Source organism: Pteronotus mesoamericanus, unplaced genomic scaffold, assembly GCF_021234165.1.
Source record: "Pteronotus mesoamericanus isolate MK-2021 breed Mesoamerican mustached bat unplaced genomic scaffold, CSHL_Meso_final contig_221, whole genome shotgun sequence".
Classification (NCBI taxonomy): Eukaryota; Metazoa; Chordata; class Mammalia; order Chiroptera; family Mormoopidae; genus Pteronotus; species Pteronotus mesoamericanus.
The window spans coordinates 7,223,229-7,239,000 of record NW_026555092.1 but is presented as its reverse complement, the minus strand read 5'-3'; the positions used below and the strand labels follow the sequence as shown (position 1 = coordinate 7,239,000).

At 35.2% G+C, this 15,772-nt stretch overlaps 1 protein-coding gene across 6 annotated transcripts in view; it reads right to left on the bottom strand.

Moving 5' to 3' along the window:
* The window catches only part of EPB41 (erythrocyte membrane protein band 4.1), a 163,967-nt gene that overhangs the window by 48,266 nt on the left and 99,929 nt on the right, over positions 1–15,772 (bottom strand). For all 6 annotated transcript variants that reach the window (XM_054571860.1, XM_054571861.1, XM_054571862.1 and 3 more), the window contains exons 8-11: positions 12,020–12,107; positions 7,749–7,901; positions 5,487–5,584; positions 3,144–3,316 (exon numbers count right to left, since the gene is read on the bottom strand). In XM_054571860.1, the coding sequence (XP_054427835.1) occupies positions 3,144–3,316; positions 5,487–5,584; positions 7,749–7,901; positions 12,020–12,107 (512 nt within the window). The remainder of the gene's footprint in view (positions 1–3,143; positions 3,317–5,486; positions 5,585–7,748; positions 7,902–12,019; positions 12,108–15,772) is intronic.

Sequence of the window (15,772 nt, the reverse complement as noted above, 5' to 3'; positions counted from 1 at the left end):
ATTTCTGATAACAAATTATCCTTTCAGGTACTGAGAGTGTTAAATTTTAATTAGCTTGCATGAAAACATTTACAATTTTGTTTTTTTAAAGGTTTTCGTTATTATTTTTAAAAAGAGGGGAGTAGGAGGAGAAAGAGAGGGAGAGAAATATCGATGTGAGAAAGAAACATCAATTGGTTGCTTCTCATCTGTGCCCCAAATGGGGACCAAATCCGCAACCCCGGTGTGTGCCCTGATTGGGGTTCGAACCAGCAACCTTTCGCTTTGCAGGATGATGACCAACCAACTGAGCCACATCAGTAAGGATGAAAACCTTTACAAGTTTTATGACACACTTTCCTGCCTTCTTAAACTGAGTATACTACACTTAAAATATCCTGATAAATTTAGATTTATAAACAGTAAGGATTAGATAAAACAAAGAAATCCATGAATCAGAACAGATTTAAAAAAACCAATACTGAAATTCACACCTACTTCATTCAGACAACACTGAGAAAGAAATGCTCATTATCTTGGAATGATCTCCAGTGAAAGAAATCATTCCTCAGAGGATACATTAAAAAAAAAAAAAAGGAGGGGGGCAGTGGCCAGAACACAAGAATCTACAGAATCTACTTTATCTTTCAATGAAAAATGCCCTGTTGCAAGTCCCTGCTACTAATGGGTGCTCTAAGCCAGTCAATGCAAGAATGGCAGATGGCAAACCAAATCTAACAACACAGGGGAATGTGACAAAATATTTTGCTCACAGTTGTGTTAAAGTATCATTATACATGTGTATTCACACCTCCTCTCAAAGAATTAATTCAACTCTGACTGGCATCATAGAAACATAGCCCATGCTTTCACCATGTGTTATTTTGCCACTTGCATTTGGTTTTAATCCAATACTAATATTGCAGAGCCAAATGATTTATGTCTTCAGCATTCCTAGCCCTGGCAATCTGTACCACATGTGGAAAAGTAGATATAAGTGTGGAAACTGGCAGTTAGAAACAGGCAGAAAGTTTCATCATTTGTAAAATGTGGAAGGTATTAACTCTATAGGATAGCTGGGGAAGGCATATTCAATGGCTATAAAAATACCTAATAGACTCTGCCCTAGCAGGTGTGGCTCAGTGGATTGAGTGCTGACCTGCGAACTGAAAGGTCACCAGTTCGATTCGCAGTCAGGGCACAGGCTTGGGTTGCCTGCTACAGGCCCTGGTTGGGGGTGTGCAGGAAACAACCGACGTATCTCTCACACATCGATGTTTCTCTTCCTCTCTTTCTCCCTCCCTTCCCCTTTCTCTAAATAAATAAAAATCTTTTAAAAAATACTTAATAAGCCCTAAATATTAATAACTTCTAATGTCATACCTAAGTCTTTCTATTTCTTTTGTTATCGGTTAATATTATTTCAAGAGTATGTGGGGCAAAAATTATATACACACAGATATGCAATTCAAGTGAAAGCTATAACCTGGGAGCCACAGAAGGAGGCAAATTTCTTTCCTCTTTTCAATAAGAAGGCTACAAACTATGGACCACAACGGAGAATCATGGTAGTATCTCTGGTTGTTGAGATATAATTCACATACCATACAAGCTGCCCATTTTAGAATGCATAGTTCAATGATTTTTAGTATATTCACAGTGTTGTAGGTAGTGAATATTTTTAAAGATGTTTTGGCTCTTCAGTTTTATGAATTCATTTGTTACCTATTACAAGATTTTAATGTATATATAGAGAACACATAACCTGAAAATTCAATTATTTCCCATATTTAAAGAGAGTAGGTTGTGATAATCTTATGGACCTATTAATTCCAGTATTATATTGCTCCTGTCTGACAACATAAACTTAGACAGTTATATATTAGAGCAGTAAAGAGTAAAACTCAAAACCATCACGTTGAGTAAAAGGAGACAAATTCCAGTTCTAACTCTGAAACTTACTAGCACCATTTCTACTAGTATCGTACAGGTATAGAAGATAGCAATGAATCAGTGGTTCCATTATCAGAGGGATCCCACATGAATCATCTGTGGATCTTAAAAACAAAACAAAACAAACCACCCCCCCCCCAAAAAAAATGCCAGCTGATGCTCAGATCCACCACAGACAGATGAGATATCTAAGAGTGGGGTTTGGGCATTTGTTTTAAAGATCCGAAGATGACACAGGTGTATGCCTCTGGCAAAAATCACTGCAACCACTACTCACCAAATGGATGAACTTCTTGGTTGTGTGACCCTAGCAAGCTATGTAACTTTTTTTGTGCCCTAGTTTACTCCAGAGTAAAACAAAATTCCTAAATCCTTTTTGGTACTAAATGATTGTTGGTATTAAATAGGAATATATGGAAATGGTTGAAAAGCAAAAAGGGCAACAAAAATATAAGTTGGAAAATCTTCATTATCGTTATCAGCTATCCTTGTGACTATTGTATAAACTGGGATCTGAACTAGTTTTAGTTCTTCAGCTGGTGAAGCAGATGCTCTGAGCACCAGACATAACAACCCTCTACTTTGGTTACTGTCTTCTGAACTTATTTATTAGGCACCTTTCTTTTCAGTGGCATAAAGAACTGAATATGGCTTGGTACTTCATTTCTATAATGCTTGCAAATCCTTGAGACTAAGAAAAATTCACACAGATCTTCTGTCAGAACATACAATCATGAAACTTATTTTCTCACTATTTTATTTTAACAAAATTTGGAGGCTCCAACAACAGGACTGCCCTTTCTGTATATAACTGCCACACGACAAATGATCTAAACTTTAAATGCCTGCTCTAGTGAGACAGACCCTTTTCCTCTTTTCCACTTGAAAAAAATAACTATTTAAAAACATTCAAGAGGGCTTTATTTCAGTATACTACATTAGGTTTTCACTCTGTGGTAGATATTCTGGATTTTAATTCTAATTCTAGTTGTGTTCAATCTACTACCTCCTACCAATGGAAACTTGGCCTAGTCACTACTCTCTCTGAATCTCTCTTCTTAAGATGATTCCACTGACTTAGACAATTAGTGAGATCCATTTCATTTTACCAATGACATTCTTCAATTTGTCTCTCTTATAGATTACTGTACTTCCTTTATCTCTCCCTAAAGAGTTGGGGACATAAGAAATCACCAAAATTCAGTACAAACCTCCGTCAAGGCTCCGGGATGCCCGCTTGCTTGCTGTACGCTCAAAGTGAGGAGCAGGCCTGTCAATCAGAGCACTAGCTTGCCTGGTCTGAGCCTGAGTTCGACCACTGTATCGAAATTTGGATCCCAGTGCAAGAAATTTGCTTTTAGGAATGGTGTCTGTAGATGTCAGTCTGGGGGGAAAAAACATAATGATCATATATTATATAGTTATCTCACTCTAAGGAGATGGTGAGGTCAAAGACAAATATCTAGATTTTTAAGTTTCAAAATTCTCAAAGTTTCCTTATAGTTACTAAGGCAGATTTCAAATCGAGCAATCATTATTTTAATTCTATGTCATTTCTCAAAGCAACATGTATAAGTTATTTGTGCCCTATATTAATATTATCTTATATCTCTATAGATAGGGCCTTATAATTTTCAAAACACTTTCATAGCACTGTAATTTTTTCACTACATCCCCATAATATTGTCATGATTTTATAGATACAAGAAACTGAACCTCAAAAAATAAGTTACTTGCTTAAGGTCACACAGCTGTAAAGATGTTGGGCAGTAACAGAGTCCAACCCCAGAGCTTTTTCTACTCTACTAGAATAATTCTGTCAAATGCACTCCAAACTCCATTAATGCTTGGTAACCTATTTCATAGGTTATTTAGTGTATTTTCCACTCAGTTAAGAACCGCATCTTCTTTTTATGCAATACCCTGTGCTCTCTTTTGTAATGGCATTTACTATACTGAATTGAAACAATTCATGTGCTAGTCTCCACTACAAGACTATGAGCTGTCTAAGGGAAAAGGAAAAAGACTATGACTTATTCTTCTTGGTGTTTTCACCTCTGGCAAAGTGCCTGGCATGAATTTGGCACTCAATAAATATTTGCTGAATAAAAAATTACTACATCAACTACTATTAAAAAAAAGAGTATTTTTTCCTTGGAGATAGTTCATTTTAATTCAGCAAATACTGACTTTCTTTTAAGTAACGAAACATTACATGATAATATATCCTCTTATTTTGATGCAATGGATTTAAATATGCTATCCTACAAGTAAATACATTGGCTGCAGCTGAAATCTATATCATAGATATTAAACATTCAAAATAACTTTTTTTACTTTTCCTTACCCTTTTTAAAAATTCTATTTTCTTGGTTTGATTTTAAAGAAGAGGATGATGAAAGCATAAAGAAATATCTTAATGCTAATAATTAAGATTATTTAATTGCATATAAAATGTACCTTCATGTTTTATTTTGAAATGAGAACCACAATGTTATTTTCTATGATTTTTCTTCCTGTCCACTGCGCTGTAGAACTAAGTATGATATGAAAATACAAATAGAAGGAAAAAGTATCGTGATTCTCTCTCTTGAAAGCCATTCACACAGTCAAATTTATTTATGAATGACATGAAATGAGGTCTTGAATTTACTTCAAAATAATCTGGGAAGTAGTAGGAAAAACTGGGTGGGGCTTTAGATAAAACAAGATTGGCCTTGAGGTGATAATTATTGAAGCTGGGTGATAGGTACCAGGTGAGTTCATTATACTATTCTCTTTACTGTTGTTATATATGCAATTTTCCATAATAAAGAAATATTTTTAAAAAGGCAAGCTGACAATAAAAAGCTGGCTCTCCTTTCAATATGAGTAGTTATTTGCCTATGGTCTGTATTCTCTGCTAGACTGCATGTTGCATCAGAACAGAGACTAGAACTATCTTTTGGTATATTCTCAGTGCCTAGTACAGTACCTACACAAAGGGTAAGCATAGAGAAAATGCCTGGTAAATGAATACAGGGGGTTAATGATATGGCCTCTTGAAAACTAGAGGAGATAAGAACTTTCTTCTATCTTCTGATTATTTGATACAATTGGGCATCAAAGATGGTTTTCTGTGCTCCCTTTCTGGGGTTGATTAGAGCCAAGATAATGATCAGCCTCATACCTTTAACCTTCCAGTAAAAGCCCCACAGAAAGTAGTTAAGCATTGCTTAGAGAGATTGCATGTGGAGGTAAGTTCAGAGTACCTCCTCCTGATAGGATTGATTTCAGTTCCAGTTAGGGCAATCACAGAGACCCTAGTAAGCAGAGATTCCTAGTCCTCACTTTTCTCTTCCTTCTACCATACACAGAAAGGTGCTCTGGGAGTATTGAGGCATGATTTTCAACCCAAAGGAGAAATGTATTCATTCTGTCTAGCTTAAGATGATCTTACCTGAGCTAAATAAAAGAATGCCAGCCATACAAAGAAGGGAATTTTAATAGCAGGCTTAAAATAGAAACATCCATAAATAATTTATCCTTGAAAAATACTTAAGTGAGAACAATACCTGAAAAATGTATGATGCTCTACACAGACTTTCCATAATTTCTTAGCTGCTCGGTAGCTGGGAAGTTTGAATCCAATGGTACTTTCATATTGTTCTTGCTATAAAAACACAAATAAACATAGAACATAAAGGATTATTTGACTACAGTGATACAGGACCAGAGAAATATGGTGCTACAGGAAAGGTCATCAAGAATAAAAACCACATTCTTAGTCTAAAGACATAAAATATTTGAAATTTTTCCTACTTACAAAAAGAAATTTCCTCACCGAGGTGACTTTTTCCACAACAAGGAAGCCAGGGAATGCATCTTATATTATTTATGCATCTTATTTTGCTCAGAAACACACACGCACACAGAGTACATTTTTCTGACTCATAATTAAGTCACCTTTTGATTATCCAGACACTGCTCTTCCTGAGTCACCACCTGCACTTGGGGTACTAGACTACTCAATGCTCAGGGAATGGGATAGGTATGATTCCTCCAATCAATCAGTATTATAATGCAGTTCTTTTTTTTTTTTTTTTTTTTTGTAATAGAAACTAAAGATTAGACTTTGGCTCAAACCAATTCTTGAATTATTTTTTTCCTTTGGTTGATCATTACTCTGTTTCAATATCTCTTTTCTTTTCTTTTCTTTTTTTCCCATCTCCACCACAGGACATTTCTTTTCATTGTTTTTTAGAGAGAGAGGAAAGGAGGGAGAGAAACATCAATTGGCTGCCTTCTGTACCTGCTCACTCCAGGGATCAGACCTAAAATCTAAGTATATGCACTGACCGGTAATCTAATCCTCAACTCTTCAGTTATAGGAACACACTCCAACCAACTGAGCCACACCAGCCAGGAGTATCTCAATACCTCTTTGACTGAAGCAAACCATATCCTGCCAGGGCTGCTAGAAACACTGTCCTGTAGGTCTCTTGCTTCTTTGTTTCTGCCTTAAGCATACTTTTTAAAATGGAAAGGACACTAACATTAATTTCTAGTGCCTCTTATTGCCAATATCACTATGATTAGATAGTATCACACGTGAAAAAACTGATGTCAGACAAGTTACTTCTCAGTCTCACAGCTATGAAGTGGAAGAACCAGAATTTCATGGTTTCCACTAAACCGTGCTACTTCTAAATCATCTACTACAGTCATAATACTTAACTTCTCTACTTAAAAATTCTACTGTTGTTCCTGATTGCTTTCCTAAAGTAAGAATTCTGTATTTTTAGTATATATTATGGAGTTGACATTTAAAGAAACCAAGGACTTCAATTATCAAATTTATTGAAGTGTGTGTGTGTGTGTGTGTGTGTGTGTCACAAAGAATGCTGTTAATAAATATCTGTTGACTAAATGAAACTCTTTGATGGAAGATAGTGATTGCTGTGACAGGCTCAGGCAATTAATTATGGTCCTAAATAAATGCTTCAATGATAATCTGTATGAGACTTTTAACGCTGCACATTCAGTCCATGCTCAAATAATGAGCCATTTTCACCAGCAGATGGTGATATACACACAAAAGCCACTTTACATTAGTATGATGCTTTCCTGCTTGTATCTTTTGCAGCTGTTGTCCCATTTGATCTTCAACTCTGACAGAGAAGGTATTACCCACTTTGAATGATAAAGAAGCTGAGCCTTAGATTTCTCCAAGGTCTTTTATTTAGTATGTGGCCAGAGTGGGAGCTAGAACTTTTTAAAAATTTTAATTCCTACTTAAACAATTTTCTGCTATACCATGAACTGGTCAGAATTAGTATATCCTAAAACTTGCCTACCAACTAATAACCAAATTGTGTGACATAAAATTAAATAACTCTACTAAAAATCTAGAACTTGACCCTAGAATATGTTCCCAGGAACTACTAGAAGCTACACATACAAATGCATTTTAATTATATGAGGTAAGAGTTTGGTGGTACAAACGTAACTTAACCCCACAATTTAAAAATCTCATGTTATTTAATTTAAAACTATTTTCCATCAAGATTTTACCTAGAGTAAACAAAGAACAAGTTTATCAATCCAAGTTTCACTTTTGGCCTTGGTATATTTACTTATATAAAGAGGAATGCCCAAAAAACTGGTAGTAAGGAGGAAATGCATTGAGAGACTGATTTAGAAAACAGAGTATCAGCTGCTGCATATTTAACTATAGAGAGACCTCTTAGATGACAAAACAAGGAAAATAGGAAGGAAGAAATGTTTTAGACAGGGTTTTTGCTTGATTCAGGAGGAAAGAAACACAAATTCTATACCTCTCCAGGACGAATCTTGATGAAAAAGCTGCTCCGTTTATAAGAAATCTTCAGCACTTTGGGCCAAGGAAAGCGGTTAATTCTCAGTTTATCTTTGTAAACCAGAAGGCCACTGGAGCAGACGCCTAGGATGATATCCACTCCCTCCAAGTCCTGAAAAAGAAAAGCGTTAGCATTTTGGTCTTGAGCAAAGTGCTCAACGATTGTTGACTATTACTAGACAATCAGAAGATATCTAAAACCAAAAACAATAATAATCATAACCCATGAGACTATTCAGTCTATGTAAAAATGTATTTACTCTCCCACTTTAAAAAAAAAAATCAATGTTATTAACTATTACAAATATCTTTAAATGTCCAAATCAAACATAATAATTCTGTTTCTGTAATCTGTTCCAAGGAAATAATTTAAATCACAGAAAATGCTTTATACACGAAAATGTTCAGAATGTTATAGGAGTGAAAAACTGGGTATAACCCAAGTATCCAAGCACTGGGGTTAAATTATTGTCCATCCTTTGGTGAAATACAATGTGACCATTAAAATAATTACATAAAATTTGGGAGATAAATGGAAAAATAATTATGTTGTGATGTTAGGCAAATAAAGCAGGTTTAAAGCAGCATATACAATTTGTTCCCAACAATATAAAAAATATACATAGAAGAAAGATGAATACACCAAAATGTTAACAATGGCATTTTTTAGGTGGTGCAATTATGGGCAATTTTTTATTTCAGTTTTCTATACTTTTCAACTATAATGAACATGTATTATTTTCAAAAAAACATTTAAATATCACAAAACTAATACATGTATGTAAAAATTCAAACAATACAGAAGTGTGTAATATAGAAGTATGTAAACACTCAACCCTCTCCTCCCACATTCTTTAATAGTAACCAGTAATAATTTGATAATTTCCAGGATTATCAATGTTATTTTCTAGGTACATACAAATATATTTGGATACATACAAATTTTCTAGGTACATACAAATATGTTTGGATAAGACATACATATTACCAATAATTATTATATAACTTTATATATATACATATATATAAAACTATTTTAAAACTATTTAAAACTATTTTCCATATAATAGTATATATATATATTATATATATAATCACCTTTATAATCAGGAAAACAACTAGAAAAAATTACAATCCAGTCCCTGAGGATAGAAATTATAGGTTAATCACTTCTGTATCACCCCAAATACTGTCCGTTATTGACAACATACTCAATAAATGTTTATATTAAGTTTGTTACTTGCCTACATACAATAATTTTGATTCAGTTAGATTGACAAATTAAAGAATTTTAGTTAACAAAATGCATTAGGCTTAAATCTTCAACTATTAACATCAATTATTTCATTCACTGTTAGTGACTCTGAGAGAACATCTGCTTTTCTCTTGTCCCAGAAACATAGACATGAACATACCTTACACACTGAAGGAATCAACTGCTACAGGGAATACAGCCACTACCACTGCGTTTCAAAGCCACAGTGAAATGTCACTGGCCTTGCATCTCACCTTCCTTTAGAACATTCCTCCCATAAAAGCAAGCCTCTGCCACCAAAAAGGCTTTCCATAAAAATCCAAAAGGAGACACTAATTTACTTTTTCCATGCCTGTCTGTATATGAAAACTCTAGCTTTCAATGAAAACATTGATGTTCTCATTTTGGCCTCTGAGGTCCAAAATACTCAAACCTATCACTATCATAATCAGCAAATAATTAGTACAGTAGTTATGGTAGCTGCATATCCTATACGCATATGTTTAAGTCAGCACACCACATGACTGCCTGGAGGCCAGAGCTTCAGAGCTATGTATACCACCAAACATCATGCACAATTAAAATTCTTTTTTAAAAAACCATAAAGTGGTCATCCCTCCAAAAATCATGATAGGAAGTTAATTTTATTCCCATATAACCTCAGGGTGAGAGAATCACAGATTCTTATAATTATGTTAAGTATATTAAATTATAAACCTTACCCCCAAGTTAAGAAAGAACAGTATGATAAAATAGTCATATTTACATGCATCTTAAAGAAAATTTTATTTTTTTCCTTTTAATTATATTTTATTAATTATGCTATTATAGTTGTCCCAATTTTCCCGCCTTTGTCCCTCCTCACCCAGCATCCTCTACGCTCTCAGGCAATCTCCACACCATTGTTCATGTCCAAGGGTCATGCTTATAGGTTTTTTATCTACCCTATCTTCTATACTGTACTTTACATCTCCATGGCTATTCTGCAATTACTTATTTGTATTTCTTAATGTCCTTACCTCTTCACGCATTTCTTAGAGAAAATTTTAAAAATTAAATATATGTTAATCATCTATATCTGCAATTCAAGGAAACTAAATTTCAGTTAATCTCTATAGATGACTACTTATTTAGATAAGTAATCAACACCTAGAGTTAAATGCTTCTTGACTACTTCTCTTCCAAAACTAAGTATTGAGAAACATATTGGTGCCTACATGTGTATGTATAAGCACAATCAAGAAGCAGGAATTATATACAGCTCCAATTCAATGGCTAAGAATGTAACTGAGAATTTTCCAGAAGATGCCCTCTTAAGTTCTTAAAACATGTGGGTACAACTATATCTCTCAATTATATGTGCTGGAGAAACAATTTGCTTTACAACATTTGGGGAAGGAACATGCTACCTGACTTCTCCATCCATTCCACATAATTACTGAATCAGCAACCAGCCTCCAGCAGGAATTGAGAAGCTAAACCAAACAATTTCAGTTCTGGAAAAATAGCTGACCTAATATCCTAATCTTCCTACCATGTACTTCACAGATATATAGATTACATAGATTCAAGTTATAGTACCCAGCCCAGAACAATACAGAGCAACATCTTAAGAAAAATCACTAACATGCAATGAAATTTTAATAGAATTAATGTAACTTAAATAAGGAAAAGACTTCATATGTCAGACACTCAGGTTGGGAGAAGCCTGAAAGGTCATTTTAGTCCAACCACACACCATATGTTTGAATGTCCTTTTCTAAATTCCTTCCATGTGACTAAACTGCTTATCTTTGAACACCTCCAGCGAGAAAGACCGCACTACCTTATGAGGTAGCCCATCCCATCTTTGAACAGCTCTGATGGTTAGACATTTTGTCAAACTGAGCTAAACAGCATTTCTCTGTAGTTCCCATTTTACTGGCTCTAGTTTTATATTTTGAAACATAAAAATCTCTATTTCACACACCAATCCTTTAAATACATGAAGATAGACATTATGACTTCCCAATTTTCTCTTCTGTGGGCTAAGTATCCCTATTCTTTGCTTGTTTCTCATTGGACATGGTTTTGATTCCCCTCTTCATGCATCCTAGTTAAGTTCCTCTAATTGTACCTCTGATCCTCTCTTGAGCAGTTTCCCTCAAAAACTCAACCTCCCAGTCATTTCAGAAGCTGAAGATGACAGAAGTCAAGCGACTTCCCTTAGGTATTCATTCTGTTAGGTTGTGTTAAGCAGAACTAGGATTAAAGCTCAAATTTCCAATTTCATAACTCAGTGGTTCTCAAATGAGCCACTGTTGCTCATGCCATGTGCACTAGAATCACCGAACAGCTTGGTTAAGCAGATTGCTGGGCTCTATTCACAAAGTTTCTGATTCAGTAATTCTGGGATGGGGCTTGAAATGTGCATTTCTAATAAGTTCCTAGAGATGCTAAATGCTGGTTCAGAGACCTCACTTGGAGAACTGCTACCTTAGGCCAATCATTCTCAGATTCAAGCATAGATGAGAATCATTTGGGATGTTCATTAAATCTGGAAATTTAGCCTCTCCTCCAAAATAATTCAAAATAAATCTGGGAGGAGTGTGGGAACCTGCATATTTAATAAACACACCAAGTGAGTCTGATATAAGTGATGCTGCCTGTGAAACATGTGTTGATGTCACTCTATGTTTTCAAATGTGTCTGTATTTTAACAAAACAATTTCTTTTGCTCTAGATGCTATATCTTTTGATCTATATGGTGGCTTGGATACGCAACTTGAATTCTGATGGTGGAACTGCAAAGGGGTAATTCAATTTACATACTTAATACACTTGAATGATTCACTCTTTAGACTTAAAATTCTAATAAAAATTCCTATCTCTTTAGGATGTTTTATAATAATATCCCAGATAAAGGTTGGTGAGAAGTGTTCTATGACACATAGGTCTGACACATGCATGTGAATAAAGGCCAAAGTTATCATTACCTTTGCTTTATGAAGGTCAACACCATACATAGACAACTTTTTGGCATTCTCAAGAAATTCCAGGTCAGCTTGAGCTGGAGTCATGGACCTTTGATAGAATACAAATTTAAAACTCTTTCAGTGTCACAGTGTCAACATTTACAATAACATTTGTATAGTAACTGTATTTTACATAAACATATATATACCAATATGCATGTAGATAGAGTTCATAGTTCTAAAAGTACAATATTATAGAAAATGAGTCTTGAAATACGTCTTAAAATCTTAGAGAAACAAAAAGTCCACCAAAAACAGAAAGTTTTTTGAAAATCGTATTAAACAGTTTCCTTAAAGTAGCCTCATCTACCGTCAGTTCTTCCCCTCCCTCTCCTCAGCCTTTTTCTCCAACACACATAAACTCCTCCCACTAATTTTTATTGCTAAAGGGGTGACCAAATTAAATCCTCTGAAAGCACAGTATAATTTACAATATCCTCTTAGCTGCCTTTTTCTCTCCATACCACTAAATTGAGTTATGGAAATTAAACAGGAGGGCAGCTGAAGTTACTTAACTGAACTCTTAATGGGGGCAGGCTTAATGAAAAGAAAATTTCTGGTAACAGATGGTGTTCCTGCCCACTGATCTAAACAAAATAAATTGGTTAATAGAAGCATGTAGATAATGGGGCTGCTTTCTCTGTTATTAAGACGTCTTCATTACTAGGCATGTAATGAATTTGATTTGTTTGAAAACAATCAGTCTCATTGCCTAAACACTCACTGGGATGGTCTTTCCTTCTTTTTAACTTTCTTCTCTTTGGAAAAGTGCTTATGAGCAGCCATGTTGAGCTTTGAAGAGAAAGATAACACTCCTAGTGTTGCACAATTCAGACCAATCAAATATAACTTCATAGTAACAATAATGTACCCACACCCCCAAAGATAAACCATGGAAATGCCTGTTTCCCATAAGACTGGCTCAAGCCATACAAAGCAGCAGTGGCCTATTCATTTAACAGGAGGAAAAAGTCTCTTCCTAACCCATCTGTCTTTACCCTCATTAAAAAGAACAAAGGGTTCCTCCTGACAACCACCAAAAAAAAAAAAAATCTCAGGAGAGAGGGAGCAGATTTGATGTCTCAGCCTCCCTGAATAAACTTCTTTTCATAAGCACTACACTGTCACATCTGAACTGTGTTTATTAATGGATCTGAAATTGAACACACAAAATAAAAGAAGGAAAAATTAAGACATTTACAAGTCTGTATACTCAAGTCATTAAAAACATCTGAGAAAAGTTTTGTGGTCGTCCCCCCCACACAGAAGTTAAATATTTTTATAGTTAAGGTTATTCCAGTCATTTTATGTTTCTGTTGTTACTATTATCAATGGCTTGAATTTTAGGATTTTGAAGCTGGAATGTGGCTTGAAGATTACAGAGTTCAACATTTTCATTTTGCTGATGAACAAACAGGCCCTGAGGGATCACATGGTCATGGGCAAGTTATGACTCCTTGTTTAATGCAGCGGGATTTAGTCAGCACTCAAGTTTTATCACGTGAACTGGAATCCTGGCTCCTGCATTTTAAAAGTGGAAACCTGGTGTCTCCTTCAACTATAAAGAATCATAATAATACCTACTTTCAGAGACTAGGATAGGCAATGACTTTTTTCTGTGCTGAATGAATAAATGTGACTGGTAGGACAAAATGAGGTAATGGTTGTGAAACTGCTTTGTAAAATATAAATGTTTATTATTATTGCAAACTTAGGTTTCTGATAATACAGTGATATATCTTATGCAGCTCATAAAAGAGAAATAATTTGGACCACATGAATTTGAAGACAAATTTTAAAACATTAAATGAAGCACTCATGACAAAATATTCCCTAAACTCACTGCTCCAACTCTAAGGGACATTAATGGGGTCAATCAATTTGAATACAGATTTAAATTTCAAACTATGTGGTTAAATGCTTTTCTAAGTAAGCATGCTTTAAAACTTTATTATGGACAGGTAATAAAAAGAAATCTTTAACTTTAAAACTATAACTTTCCTTATTAGTTGAAAATAATATAATTTAACGAATTTTGAAACACAAACTTAAAAGTCACCTATAATACAAAAACTCATATAAAATAATATTGAATGTAAACTGTAATTAAAAAATAAAATCTTTAAAATAAGTTGCCTAGCCCTAGCTGGTGTGGCTCAGTGGACTGAGCACCAGACTCCAAACTAAAGTAAATTGCATATAATACAAGTAATTTTTTCCTGAACCATGAGAGTAAACCATCAACCTGATGACCCATCACTTCCAAATACTTTACTGTGTAATTCTTACAAACAAGGACACTCTCCTACATAACCTCATTTAACTGTCAAAACCAGGAAATATTAATACATCACTGCCATCTAACCCTCAGACCCCATTCAAATTTAGCCAGTTTCAAAAACATTCTGTACAGCAAAAGAATCCAGTTTAGCATCAGAAGTTTCATTGAGTTCATGTGTCTTTAGTCTTCTTCAGTCTGGCACAGTTCCTTCATCTTTGTTTCATACTCTTGACCTTTGGAAGATCATAGGCCAATTATTCTGTAGAATGCCTTCTCAATTTGGGACTGATGTTTCTCCATAAATTGATTCAGATTATGCATCTTTAACAGGAACATCACAGAAATGACCCTAGTTCTCAGTACAGCCTATCAGGTGGTATATAGTTTCAATCTGTCCCTTCATGGATGATGTTCACTTTGATCAATGATGTCTGCCAGGCTTCTGCTCTTTATCTCTTTGTAATTAATAACCATTTTGTGGGAATGTATTTTGAAATCTTTTTCTACCTCTTTTTTTCTTTTTCTTTTTAATTAAATTTACTGAGATAATGTTTGAAATTTTTGAATATCCTATTCCTTATCAAACTTTCAATTTACTCATTTATTTATACCAGTATGAATTCATGGATTTCTCATTTTATTCAATGCAATATAATAAATTATTTTCCTTATTTATTTTGTGCTTAAATTATTCTAAATTTGGTCAATGGGAGCCTCTCCAACCTGGATTCTGTGTCTTCCTGATGATTTCCTATCATTTTTTGAGCACTTCCTTTTGGTACAAAGCATTGTTAGAGCAATTCAGTGTGTGTGTGTGCATGTGTGTGATTGTGTGTGTACCTACCTACCTACCAGAAACCATGAGTTCACTTTGAAACCTCCAATTTTATTGCAATGTCACAGGGTTCATTTTAGTTTCTCATTCTCCAAAATTTGTATCTCCTTTACAGACAGTAAGAAACCTGGCTCCTGTTATCCTTAATGTATTGACTAATTTGATTACCCTCCTGTATATAACCAATCTCTCCTTGCTGCCATTGACCTGTCCCCCATACAGATGCTCTCCTCAGCCACCTGGCCTCTCACTTCCCCGTGCTGGGCTACTTCCCACACATGGTTGTCCTCCTCACCTCACTCAGGTTCTGACTCGTGGTGTTAGGCTCCCCCTTTCCATGGACATGTTCTTCATCTTGCTCAAGCTTCAACACACTGAATCGGGGACCACCCACATGGATGTCCTGCACACCATGCTGGCTTTACCCCCATGTGAATGCCTTTCTCACTCTGCTCTGCCTGTGATAACCACCGCCATGTACCCATACATCACTATTCTCTTCATCCTGTGTGAGCTCCGACTTTTCATGCCAGACTGCCCCCCCAACCCTACGAACACTCCCCCTGCCCTACTTACGGCCTACTATCCCCAGCCAGAC